Source organism: Panthera tigris, chromosome D4 (genome assembly GCF_018350195.1).
Source record: "Panthera tigris isolate Pti1 chromosome D4, P.tigris_Pti1_mat1.1, whole genome shotgun sequence".
NCBI lineage: Eukaryota > Metazoa > Chordata > Mammalia > Carnivora > Felidae > Panthera > Panthera tigris.
In genome coordinates, this window is record NC_056672.1 from 76,144,611 (window position 1) to 76,158,936 (window position 14,326).

The 14,326-nt window shown below is 46.1% G+C and overlaps 1 protein-coding gene across 1 annotated transcript in view; it reads right to left on the reverse strand.

The window, feature by feature from the left end:
• Positions 1-14,326, reverse strand: part of ASTN2 (astrotactin 2) — an 873,390-nt gene that overhangs the window by 602,842 nt on the left and 256,222 nt on the right. The window contains exon 4 of the mRNA XM_042963755.1: positions 11,205-11,357. Coding sequence (XP_042819689.1) covers positions 11,205-11,357 — 153 coding nt within the window. The remainder of the gene's footprint in view (positions 1-11,204; positions 11,358-14,326) is intronic.

Below are 14,326 nucleotides of genomic sequence, written 5' to 3' on the forward strand. Positions count from 1 at the left end.
CTGCCCCTTGAATCTAAGGTGATCCCCTGACTTGTTTTGAGCAACAGAATGAAACAGAAGTGATATGTGCCTTCCAGGCTTGGGACTCAAAAAACAAAAGAAAAACAAAAACAAAAAACCTTGCAGCTCCTATTCTTGTCGTTTTAAGAACCCTTCGCTATTTGAACCAGCCTTGGATAGCTGGCTGACCACAGGTACATGACTGAGGTCAGCTTCGCCTACCCCTCCAAGATCAGAACTGCCCAGTTGAGCCCAGTGCAAATGCTCAACTTGGATTAAAAGCCAAAGAAATGGTGACTGTCCTAAGTCATAGGATTCTGGGGTGTTTTATTATGCCACAACTCTGACACAGTATTTGAGCCATTCTGATGGAAGAAATATCCTAGAACCGTGACCTCAGGCCACACCAGCACCTGGCTCACAGCCACTGCAAAGGCCACTTGTGATCACCTCTCCACCCTGCCAGGCCAGGCAGAATTGACTGAGAGCCCCATGACATATTTCAGACAGACAAGGAAAACCGCCTGGAGGAGACATACACTTTCGGCAACGCAAACTTCTCTGAAAGACACATCAGAGATTTATGGAGGCAGCTGTGCACTCTGACTACAAATCAGCTCTCCCACACCTCAGCCCCACACGGCCTGGGGATCACTGGGCTGGTGGTGGCACTGGTCCTTGTGGGAAGGGCCTGAGGTCAAGAAAAGGAAAGCCAGAGCCCCAGGGAAAAGGCTGCTCCATCAAATAGGCATGGCATCCCCTGTCTTTGAAGGTACCAAGGCTCTGATTTCAGGATGCAGCTAATCCACGCAGTGCTTCCAGGAGCATGTCCACAAACACCTAGCACATTCTCAAAACGGCCCTGGGAAATAAGCATGGTGGGGATCACCGCATCTCCAGGTGCTGGGGATGGAATCCCAACAAGATTAAGCAGCTTCTAACTGAACTTAAGAGCTAGGGTTCCAGCCAGAGTTTTCTGACTCTAAATACTGGACTTTTCAATAGACAACAATACTTCCCAATCAGATTTATCACCAAAGGCCATTTAAGTTGGAGGAGACCTGTGGAAATTATCTCGCCCATCACCTTTGCTTTCCAAATTAACAACAAAGATTTATTGGGTACTTACCATGTTCAGTGCAGCCTGCTGAGCACTTCACATGCATTAACTCTAATCCCCCAGCCCCCTTGGAGGTGGCCGCAAATACAATTTGTAGATTAGGTAATGCCAATTTAGCATAAAATGTCATTTCCCGAAGTTGAGCGAGTCAGAGGCAGAACTGGGATATGAATTCACATCCATCTGACTTCAAAACCTGAGCTTGTTTCCACAAAGACACAGTCTCTTAGATGGGGACACTGAGGCCCAGAGGGTTGAAGGTCTTGTCCAAGATCATGCAGCCCATTTGATTAATTGTCCATTAATCCGCCAAGCATTAACTGAGCACCTGCTATTTGTTAGGAACTAGGCTAGTCAAAGGAAGCCCGGGCATGACCTGGACATAGCCACTGCACTTCATGAGTTTAATTAAGGGAGAAGAGAGGTGGCCATAAATTACTCTAATAAAAGGTAATAAATGACAAATATCACAAGGAAGACAGATCAGAGGCTATCAGAGCTTCTGGCTCCTTTATCCTCCCTGACAGATAAGCCCTGATAGGTTCTTTTACTGTAGGACACTGTCTTCAGAATGCAGCTTATGTAAATAAATGTATTTTTTTCTGTTTATTGGTAACTGGCTATAAATTATTCACTTAGTTGGAGGAAAATATTCAGAAACATTAATGGCTTTAAATTATCTGCCTTAATGGGTCATTGCTATGCTTAAATATGGAACAGCCAAGCCCCAGGTTCAGTCTTTATTTCTCTGGTTCTCATTTTGTTCCCCAAACCTCTTTCCTCTTATCAGCCTACCCTTTCTACCAAGGAGTTTTGGATAGAGGTCGCTGCCCTTTTGGCCAAAGGAAGTTCTGAAACTGTATAATCAAAATGAAGTCCCACTAGAAACCATGGGATAATTAACAGGGCCAGAAGGAAGACTGGACAGACACCAGCAATCTGGGGAAGATAAAACCATTGTTTTCTTCTCCACCTCTGTGCCGTTTCTCATGCTAGATTTTCCTCCCTGCCCCCATTGCCACGTGACAAAAAGCCTGTTCTTCCTTCAACACAATGCCTTAAGGCCACTTTCTTTGTGAAGTCTTCCAAATTTTCCCCAAATGAAAAATTATACGTACTTGCTCCAAGTCCCTGAGCACATGGCCCTGGCTCCCTGAGGCCAGAGGGAGTCTGAAGGGGGATGTCCTGACTCTTGTCCTGACTCAGAGAGAGAGGTGCCTCACCTTCCAGAGTCTTCTAGCCTCTGAACACCCTCACAGCAGCACTGGTGATGCAGAAACCCTTCCCGATGCAAGAGGAGCGACTGCCACTTTCTTCCAGTACCTAGACTAGGCTGGTACCATTTCACAGTTTGAAGATCTTACCCAGACTAGCTGGGACCAAACCCAAGTCATCTGGGAACTGCACTGTGGGCTCCATCTAGACTCTGAGGTCGCAGTTCTGGCAACCTGCTATCTGGACAAACCTGGGCAAGTCACTGAACTTAAGTTGGAACTTCCTCTTTGGTAGAATGTGGATAATTACAGTCCTTACCATATGGGATCTGGGGAAGCTCTTAAATGAGATAATATGTGATGAGCACAAAACTTAGAACATACTCAGGAGAATATGCTAGTTGTACCACATCTCATGAAACATTTGTATTCCATGATGCTCCCAGCAGTCTGCTTTACCCATCCATCCATCCATCCATCCATCCATCCATCCACACATCCACCATTTAGCCGATTGCTATTCTATGCCGGTTCTGTTCTGCATTGGAGCTACAGAGAGACATAAATCACTGTTCTTCCCATCATGGGACTGTCAGAGCTGGGGAGGGAGACAGATGTGTCCACACGTACTTACAATGGATTGTGATAAGGGCTGAGACAGAAAGCAGAACCAGGCTGCATGTGCCCAGACAAAAGGACTGGCTCATTCAGCAGAGGTAAGGAGAAAATAGGTAAGGAGGAGAAAAGAGGTAAGGAATGAGGGCAGGCCGGGCGTGTGGTCTTCATAGAGAAGATGTGAAACTGGATTCCGAAAAATGACTAGCAATTTGCTGCTTGGAGCAGGCGGGGGGGGGGGGGTGGTGGGGGGAGCAGGGTCTTTTAGGCAGAACCCGGTCCGTACACAGACTTGGAAAGGAAGGCAGGTTGGGTAAAGGGAAAGATGGCTGGTGTGCACGAGACCACAGAATGCAGAGGCTTGGGATTTGGGGGGAACTGAGGGGCAGGCTGGAGTCAGGCTATCAAGACGTCTTGTGTGGCAAGCTATAGCAATTTTTTTACCCTCTTAGAAATGTTCCCTTCATCCTATAGATTTTTGCTTCTAAAACTGAGTAAATGAGGTGCCTGGGTGACTCAGTTGGTTTAGCCTTCAACTCTTGGTTTCAGCTCACGTCATGATCTCATGGTTTTCTGAGTTCGAGGCCCGCATCAGGCTCCATGCTGACAGTGCAGAGCCTGCTTGGGATTCTCTCTCTCCCTTTTTCTTTGCCCCTCCCTGACTTGCTCGTGTGTGCTCGCTCTCTCTCTCTCAAATAAACTTTTAAAAGATACTAAAAAAATAAAAAATAAAAGTGAGTAAATGTACCCCTCCCTAATGGGTAAGGGCAGTGGCATAAATAATAATAATAAAACAATGATAAAATAATGTGATAAAACAGTGATAAAATAATAACTAATAGGGGCTCAGTTGGTTAAGCATCTGATTCTCAGTTTCGGCTCAGGTCATGATCTCACGGCTTTGTGGGTTCGAGCCCACATCTGGCCCTGTGTTGGCAGCATGGAGCCTGCTTGGGATCCAATCTCTCTCCTCTCTCTCTGTCCCTGCCCCACCCTCTGTCTGTCTCAAAATAAATAAATAAACTTAAAAAATAATAAATAATAAAACAATGGGGCACACGTGTTCAACGTGCACCGTTTGCTAGGCTCTGTGCTCAGTGCTTTACAGGCATTGTCTCATTTGATCCTACAGAAAACCTTTGAAGATGGTACCCTTATCATACGAGCATAATCAGTGTAAGTGTTCTTCCTGGGACATCACTATTTCCTAAAAGCTTGAGAAAATGCTAAATAATTTAACTTAAAAAAATAATGTAGCATCATTTAAACTAAAATAAGCATGGGAATATTATGAAATAGAATGTCATGGATTTTTTTTTTTAGGTGGAACCTGGAATTTGGGGCTTATGACCAATGTCTTTTGAGCATAGCCATAGGCTTTCTGGGCGTGTGTTGATTCTCACCTGCCTTTGGGAAGACTTCACTGCAAAATCTTGAGATGCCCCCGGTGCAAGTGACAGACTATCAGGAAAATGTTGTAGTCAGGAGAGTGACATGGGGAGATTTAGTGTGTTTTCAAAAGATCGCTCCGGGAGTACCTGGGTGGCTCAGTCAGTTAAGTGTTCGACTTCAGCTCAGGTCATGATCTTGCAGTTCGTGAGTTCGGGCCCCATATCCGGCTCTGTGCTGATGTTTCAGAGCCTGGAGTCTGCTTTGGATTCTGTGTCTCCCTCTCTCTCTGCCCCTCCCCTGCTCGCATTCTGTCTCTCTCTCTCTCTCTCTCTCTCAAATGATCCCTCCAGCCTCCAGGGTGGAAGATGGATTTGTGGATGAAGGAGCTGTTGCAGGAGTCCGCACAAGCAGCAATGACACCTCAGCCAGGTCACAGGCAGTGGCGCAGTGAGCATGGGGTGGGTCTGGGAGCCTCAGGAGGTGAAATGAGGACAACACAGATGACAGTGATAACATCAGCTACTCTTTACGATAGTCACCCAAATGCCAGGCACTGGGCTACACAGTTTGCAGTTTTATCTCAAAACCCACATATAACATTCGTATTATTACTACTACTTTACAGATGGGAAAACTGAGACTAAAAGAGCTTCTTCGTTTGCTTAAGATCAGTCAGCCAGCCAACAGTGGTTAATGCAATATCAACTACAAGAATCCCACCTTTAAACCACTATCGAAACGTCATGAACCACGGGAAGCTCTTCTTGACATCAAAAGCAGTATTTCCCTGCTTCATTTTTGTCCCAACACATTTGCATCCAACTTCCTGTGGACACCAGGGAACGGTGTGGCCAACAGCTGCCTCGTAAAACCCTGTCGGAGACATGAGGGCAGCAGTCAAGTCCCCCGCTGCCCTCCTCTGTCTGCCTAAGGATGATGCACTTGGGCGTCCACGAGGCCTCTCAGGAAGAAGCCAGAGCCACAGAAACACATTGGAACTGCTTTTAACCATGTGCTCAATTTCATGACACCGGTTCTCCACTGTCTGTTCCATCTGCCGTGAACCACTGGGCACCACGGGCTGGGCAGGAAGCCCACTGAAGCAGAGAGAGGCCAGGCGCTCCCACTCTGGGCCAGCAAGCCCGACGCCACCTCAGGGACAGGGGGAAGAGACAGACAGTGAAAGACTGAGGATTCAGACCCTCATACTGTATCTGGGGGCTTTTGATGGTTAGTGAAGGCTAACAGAGCAATTCCAGTTGCGTTTCTCTGGCCATTTCTGTTCCTCAGGATTTTAATAAATGTTCCAAGGGGAAAAACAGTCTGTGGTCAAGAAGGTTGCGCAGCTGTTGAACTAAACAAAGAAGCTCAGCTTTCTGTACTACAGGACATCCTGGGGTATTTATTTTTTTTAATTATTATTATGATGATATTTTTTTAGTGTTTATTTTTGAGACAGACAGAGAGAGAAAGAGAGAGAGAGAGCACGAGCAGGGGAGGGGCAGAGAGAGAGAGGGAGACACAGAATCTGAAGCAGGCTCCAGGCTCTGAGCTGTCAGCACAGAGCCTGATGTGAGGCTTGAACTCACGAACCCGCGAGATCATGACCCGAGCCAAAGTCAGACGCTTAACCGACTGAGCCACCCTGGTGCCCCCATCTGGGGGTCTTCAATAGTCTAAGATGCATTTGCGAGTTTCCAAGAGGCAGAAGGAGTATGCAGAATTTCTAAAACTTTTATTGGCCACGGAGTTCTTCTGTCCAAGAAAATCGTGAGGACCCATGGTGGTAAGCACATGAGCTGGGAAGTACAGGGCTGACTCATACTATCCTTATTCTCTCTTGCAAAAAAACCTTACCCAACAGTGGCAGTAAAATCTCAAGCACAATGTTATTAAGCCATTTTGAAAATTGCCTTAACAGCATCCACTTGAGCACAGTTAATGTGCCATCCATCAGTGAGTCTATCTCTAGAGGAAACAAGATTCTCTGGAGGTCTGTATCAAGAGGCTTCGGTTTATCCTGGATCCCTCTCACATCACCAACTTGAAAGTTAGGAAACTGAGCCACTTTTGAATGATCTTTAAGGTGAATGCACTCATTCATTCAACAAATATTTATTAAACACTTTCTCTGTATTAGGTTCATGAATATGAAACACATTTTTTTGAGAGGAAGATAGTAGATGAGCAAACAAACAGAAATAATTTTAGACCACAACATTATGGAACAAATAAAAAAGGGTTTTGTAGCTGGTCTTGGGATAGAAAGCATGAGACTCGGTGGTCATGGAAGACAGTTGTGAGGCGCTCACATCTGAGCTGAGAGCTGAAAGGTGGGAGAACAGCTGGGGGGTGTAAAGAGACACAGCAAGGGGAAGAGACAGCAAGTTCTCAGATTCCAAAGTGGGGAACCGTTTGCTGTGCTTCTGCAAAATGAAGGAAGTGTGGCTGGCCCATGAGGAAATGCCAAGTAAAGAAAGCACCAGCCAGATCCAGATGGAACAGGAGTTTGGCAAATAGTTTGGATTGTATTTTAAGGACAACAGGAAACCACTGAATGATTTTTTTTAAGAGAGAGAGCATGTGCACAAGCAGGGCAGAGGGGCAGAGGGAGAGAGACAGAATCTTAAGCAGGCTCCATATTCAGCGTGAAGCCTGATGCGGGGCTTGATCCCGTGACCTAGGATCATGACCTGAGCTGAGATGAAGAGTCAAGACATTCAACTGACTGAGCCACCCAGGTGCCCCCAGGAAACCACTGAACGATTTTAATCAGAAAGTGACCTTATCTGGTTTATATTTCTAAAAAGATTAGTCTGGCTACTTTGGGGAGACTGAATCTCGAGGAGGGTACAGTTGCAAGCAGGAGGTGAGAGATGGCAGTGGTCACAGATTTGAGATACATTTAGGGAAAAAACAATGCAGTAATTCTCTTAGGCCCAGTTTGTTTTTGTTTTTTTAATATGAAATTTATCGTCAAATTGGTTTCCATACAACACCCAGTGCTCATCCCAACAGATGCCCTCCTCCATGCCCATCACCCACCCTCCCCTCCCTCCCACCCCCATCAACCCTCAGTTTATTCTCAGTTTTTAAGAGTCTCTTATGGTTTGGCTCTCTCCCTAACTTTTTTTTCCCTTCCCCTCTCCCATGGTCTTCTGTTAAGTTTCTCAGGATCCACATAAGAATGAAAACATATGGTATCTGTTTTTCTCTGTATGACTTATTTCACTTAGCATAACACTCTCCAGTTCCATCCACGTTGCTACAAAAGGCCATATTTCATTCTTTCTCATTGACAAGTAGTATTCCATTGTGTATATAAACCACAATTTCTTTATCCATTCACCAGTTGATGGACATTTAGGCTTTTTCCATAATTTGGCTATTGTTGAAAGTGCTGCTATAAACATTGGGGTACAAGTGCCCCTATGCATCAGCACTCCTGTATCCCTTGGGTAAATTCCTAGCAGTGCTATTGCTGGGTCATAGGGTAGATCTATTTTTAATTTTTTGAGGAACCTCCACACTGTTTTCCAGAGTGGCTGCACCAGTTTGCATTCCCACCAACAGTGCAAGAGGCTGCCCGTTTCTCCACATCCTCTCCAGCATCTACAGTCTCCTGATTTGTTCATTTTAGCCACTCTGACCAGCAGGAGGTGATATCTCAGCGTGGTTTGATTTGTATTTCTCTGATGAGGAGTGACATTGAGCACCTTTTCATGTGCCTGTTGGCCATCTGGATGTCTTCTTTAGAGAAGTGTCTATGCATGTCCTCTGCCCATTTCTTCACTGGATTGTTTGTTTTTCAGGTGTGGAGTTTGGTGAGTTCTTTACAGATTTTGGATACTAGCCCTTTGTCTGATATGTCATTTGCAAATATCTTTTCCCATTCCTTTGGTTGCTCCTAGGCCCAATTTGACTTGCAAATCAAAATAGCTTGATATCCAATCATCATCTAAGTCAAACAACAGGTTTTCATTAACAGTAAAATTCTGAAATTCTACTCTAAGGGGGGGAAACAAATTCCAAAATGAAGACTAAATTTGATGACTACCCTCCCCCCCAAAAAAAAACCCTTCCACGTGACATGGTTTATGGCATTGTTTAATGCAGAATTATTAGAAACGGTGCAAATGCCCAAAATAGAGGCCTCATTAAGACAGTTATGGTGCGTAAGAGGGATTTAGGGGGCGAGGGAAAGAATTCAGTGGTAAAACACATGTTCAGGACATGACACTAAGGAAATGAATTCGGACTGGCGGTGAGAAGGGCGGAGGTTATGAACTAGGAGCCACTTGTACTCACAGGGGCTGGATTTGCAGGGAGGGTCTCAGAGGGGAATTCTTGGTGAGTGGGGGAAGAAAAACAGATGGATAAGTAAGCTGAATGAAACTACCAGGGACACTGAACAAACGTAAGAAAGAACAAACACAAGATGGAATTCTATTCAGCTCCTGACACACATTGGCTGAGCGTTCCCCCGTGTCTACATTCACCATCTCATCAGACCTTCACAGTGATCTCTGGTGCAGGGATTGATACCCCATCGTGCAGAAGAGGAGACTGAGACTCAGGGACATCCAGTGAAAGCCACGCACAGTGGAAGTTCACTGGGCCGGAATTAGTACTGGACACTGCTGACCTCAAAGCAACTTACTTATCTTATGCATTGGCTCAACCTGGGGTTTACCATGTGAATTCCAGAAAGGAACGCCATTATCAACTTCTGCCTCGATTTATGACCTCAGGTTAATGTGCCGATCTTGGTTTTTTGTTTTTTTTTTTTATAGGATTCAGGATTTCACAGGACAAAGACCGAGGCATTGTCTCAACAAAAAGCAATGTCTACCATGCATGCAGCCACTGATTGAGGCCCACAAATGCAAAGACGATTCAAACAGTGAGACAGTTCCAGCCGTCAAGGAATTCTCCGTCTAGCTAAGGAGAGAGCCAGATGAGCAAATTATATTACACAAAAATGAACTCGGCACTTAACACATATGGAAAGATATGGGAGAACTCACACATGTAAGAATTCAGAGTGAATTCTGACTAACAGGCAGTGATACCTTCACAGAGTGCCATGCAAGCTAAGTTTGGGAAAACAGGTAGGACCTCACTAGCTCAGAGCACAGTGGTTTAGGAGCGCCTGGGTGGCTCAGTTAGTTGAGTGTCCGACTCTTTTTTTTTTTTTAATTTTTTTAATGTTTATTTATTTCTGAGAGAGAGAGAGAGAGAGAGACGGGGAGGGGCAGAGAGAGAGGAAGACACAGAAACCGAAACAGGATCCAGGACCTGAGCTGTCAGCACAGAGCCCGACACGGGGCTCGAACCCACGAACTGTGAGATCATGACCTGAGCCGAAGTTGGATGCTTAACCTACTGAGCCACCCAGGCGCCCCTGAGTGTCTGACTCTTGATTTCAGCTCAGGTCATGATCCCAGGGTTGTGGAATCAAGCTCAGCGTTGAACATGGAGCCTGCTTAAGATTTTTTTCTCTCTCTCCCTCTGCCCCTCTCCCCCATTCTCTCTCTTTCTGTCTCTCAAAATAAAATAGAATAAAATAAAATAAAACACAGTGGTTTAGTTAAAAAGTTTGTAACCCAGCTGGGTTATTTCTTCCTGGCTCTTCCTTTACTAGGGCATCCCTTTGGGCAAGTTACTGTAGCTTCCTGTGCCTTGGGGATGTCATCTGTAAAATGGGAATCACCCTGTATCTCCTTCACAAGATTGGTGAGAATCAAATAAGAGGCATTTAGTATTTAGCCTGCTGCCTGGAGTAAGTATCAATAAATGACAACAATTGCTTATAGGGTCCAGTTAGGCCATTTCAGACAGAGAGAATGCCATGGAAAGGAACATGGAAGTGGAACCCACAGATTTAGGGGAGACAGCAGAGAGACAAGAGCTCTGCAGTGGCCCTGAATGTCACCTTCACAAGCCTGTACACTCCCGAGGGCACCAGACATCCAATGGAGCTCTGGGAGAAGAGTGACATCATCAGAACCATGTTCACAGGAACTAGAGATGTGAGAGACCAGAATCAGAGAGGAGCTGGAGGTTATGGAGTGGACTTAAGGGAAGAAGTTTGGATGTCAGGCAATGATAAGGGGGTTCATCCCATTTACAAAGTCACAGAGATGACCAGAGAAAGAAAAAGGTGATGGTGATGGTGATGATGATGATGAGAAGGAGGAGGAAGAAGAGGAAGTAGAGGAGGAGAGAATGGGGAAAGGAGGAGGAGGAGGAGGAGGGAAAGATCTACTTTTTCTTGCATGCTGGGCTGGGTGCTACGCTAAGAAAGCGTAACAACCCTGTGATAAGAGGGCCTTGGAGAAACAGAGCCACCTGCCCAAGGTGACGTGGTTAGTTAACAGCAGAGCCAAAATTTCATTTTGATTCTGTCTGGTTTACAGCGCTCCTACGCCTGACCATGATACTATACTATTTTGAAGAGTGACTCCAAAACCCATTCTGGGACCCAAGCTTGAGGACTGCCTTCCACGAGAACATCTGCCTCCCTTACGCCCTCCAAAGTGACACCAGCTACAATCTAAAGAGCATCGACTGTGCTCGTCAGGTCCCATGTTAGGCACTTTCCATAGACTGTTGCTAATCTTCTCAGCCTGTACAAAAGATGGCTGGTCTTTTGTACCAGCCAGAGCTAAGAGACACTGGCTCCACACCCAGAGGCACAGGTCTGCTGCCTTCAAGCCTCCACTGAGATGACTGATCAGGGAGAAGGTGGCACGATTCTATGAGTCCAGGGAAGCAAGGGAAGGGGGCACAGGTCTTCCTGGACCCGCAGAACCCGGGGACAGCCCGCTGACACCCTGGCAAGAGGTGCTGGAAGGGCCTACCTCGAGACTTGCTCCTCCGCTTCCGCCTCCCTGCTGAGGCCCTGCGCGGGGCTGGCTGCAGCTGACCGATCTCGATGGGCGTGTTAGCGCGGAAACTCTCCTTGAACTTCTGCATCAGGGACTCCACTGTCTCCTGCGTCGCCTCAGCTGCTGCTATAGGGTGGGCAATGGGGCTGAGGTTAGGGCTCGGCCCATCCCTGGCCCCTGGAGGACTGGGCCTGGCCACCCTGAGCCCCTGGAGCTCCCTCCCTGACCCATAATGATGGAGAAGCCACAGGTGTCAGTATAGATGTATCTGTTGGCCTCCTCACTTGTGCATTCAACACACACCATGTTGCAGGCATCGCCCCCAGCCCTTGAGATATGGTGGTGAAAAGTCAGACACAATCCATGATTCAAGGAATTCATAGCTTGGGAGGACACATAGCCAGGCATTCCCAAAACTGCAATACTTGTGCGATAGGACAGTACAGAATGCTAGAGGAGCACCAAGAAGGGTCCTGTCATCCATCGGGAATCAAGGCAGGCTTCCTGAAAGAGACACTATATACACAGACACCTTAAGAATGAGTAGGAATTAGCAAAGAGGGTAGAATCAGGGTAGGGTTACTCAAGAGATTTAGGATAAGAAAGATTGCCTGGGTAGGAGGAGAGGCATGTGCAAGGACCCAAAGCCAGAAAGAGCATGGTGCTTGAGCAACTGACAGTTCGATGTGGCTCCAAGGGAGCGTGCAAAGAGAAGATGAGGCCAGAGAGGTAAGGTCACTGTCAGTCACATCAAGGAGCTCGGATTGCATCCTAATGGCAGAAGTTATTCCCCGAAAGGTTTTAAACAGAAAACTGGTATGTTCAAAATAAGTCCCTTTGACAATAGTTCCTAATGAGAGGATGGCGAACGCATGTAGAGGTAGAGAGAGAGGCCAGTGCAGCGGTGTGGTAGCCAGCCAGACGCCATGATGGCCTGAACAGAACAGTGGCAGTGAAGGAAGATGGGAGCCCATGGGTCAAACAACATTTGAGGACATAAAACTATAGTATTGTGATATGGAGATCACTTGGTACAATATCCCAACTTAGGGAAACCGAGGCCCCCCTCCCCGAACAAGGCATATAACACTCCAAGCTAGCAAGTGGCAAAGTCAAGTCTTCTAACTCCCAGCCCAATGTTCCATTTTTATCAATACCTCGATGGAGTTAGTAGCCTCATTTCTATAAAACTGCAAAATTGAGACAGGTAGAAAATTCCAGAGAATGGTGAGAGTAAGGTCAGAAGGGCACTGAGAAAAAGGTGGAAGATAAAAGAGAAAAAAAAAAGGCAGAAAAGCTCAAGAAGGAAGGACAGAGGCAACATAAAAGGCAAGGAGAGGAAACAGGAAAGAGGCAAAGGAAATTGTCTAAATGGCCTCACTGCCTTTGTTCTGAGACATTCCCAAAGAGAGTCCTAACTTTGAAATCTTCAAGCTCAGCCCTCCCTCCATCTATGTCTCTAGAGGCAAGGATGTTTCTTCGGTTTAAGCTACCTGCTGTCTGAGGCCAGGAAATGGTACACACAAAAGATTCATGCTTCTTTGAAGGGGTTTCACCGGACTGGACAAAGAGGGCTTCTGAACATACCAATGCCCATTTCTAAGGAGCTCCTGTTTTCCCAGGTAAGGTTATCAGCTTAGACGGATGCATCTGGGGTGTAGCTCATACCCAGATGGCTGTTTTGGGCACTGGGCTCTGCGAGAAGCTCTGTCTTTGATGACACAGGAGAGCATCTATGTTTGCTAAGGAAAAGACAATTGACGATACAGATGGAACATGAAGGCATTATAACTTTCTCACCTGCCTGTCTTGCTCTCTGGCAAGGTTCTCTAAACTGAGTATACTTAAATATAAACCACGAGGCAGATCCCAGACATGGGACTCCCTACCCAAGCCTGCGATGCACAGCCCTCCAGCAAGAGGCTACCCTCCAAATTCTGAGAATCACTGCCAAGCCCAGTCTTTTAACCCAGAGATGAGAGTGATTGGCCCCATATTGTAAGGGTTGGGCTATACTGTGGTCAAGAGTTTAGAGCAAGCCATAGTCTGGAATCCAGGGATCCATACATGTGCGCCAACACCCATGCCTTCATTCATCTTCCTGTCCATTCATTCATCCATTCAACACTGTTTTCAGAAAAACCATAATGTACCTGAGACAAGTACAGGAAATGTTGTTTTAGCTCAGGCCATCATAACAAAAGTCATATATTGGGCTACTTAACAGAAATTTATGTTCTACAGTTCTGGAGGCTGGAAGGCTGAGACCAGGATGCCAGCATGGTTGTGTTCTAGTGAGGTCTCCCTTCTTGGCTCACAGACTGTCACACTCTCCCTGTGTACATGGTAGGGAGAGAGAGCCAGAGGCAGAGATGCAGAGACAGAAAGAGGGAGGGGAAGAGAGAGATCTCTTCCTCTTCTTCTAACACCACAGTCCTATCCAATTAGGGCCCACCTTTATGATCTCATTTAATTTTAATGACCTCTTAAAGATCTACTCCAAATATAGTCTGCTGTGGATTTTACTGTGTCCTTCCGAATTTCATATGCGGAAGCCCTAAGCCCCATTGTGACTATATTTGGAGACAGGGTTTCTAATAGGTAATTAAAGTTAAAGGAGGCCATAAGGGTGAGATCCTAATCCAATAGGATTGGTGTCTTTGTAAGAAGAGGAAGAAATCACTCTCTCTCCTCTTGCTCTCCTAACATACACGTACACTGAGGAAAGGCCATGTGGGTACACAGTGAGAAGGAAGCCATCTGCAAGCCACAACTCAACTGTGCTGGTGTCTTGATCTTGGACTTGCAGCCTCCAGAGCTATGAGAACATGAATGTCTATTGTTTAAGCCCCCCAGTCTACAGTATGTTGTTATGTCAGTCCTAGTAGACAACCCACAATCACATTGAGGTTAAGGCTTCAATATAGGACTCTGGGGGGGACACAAGTGTGTCATCCAGAACAAGGTACAATGGTGAAAAGACCACCAAAACCCTCCTAATTCTCACCATATAGACAAGATAGACCAAGATTAATGAAATGACTGACATCTACATGTGAAATTTTATAAGTGATATATAGCACAAACGAGAGCTG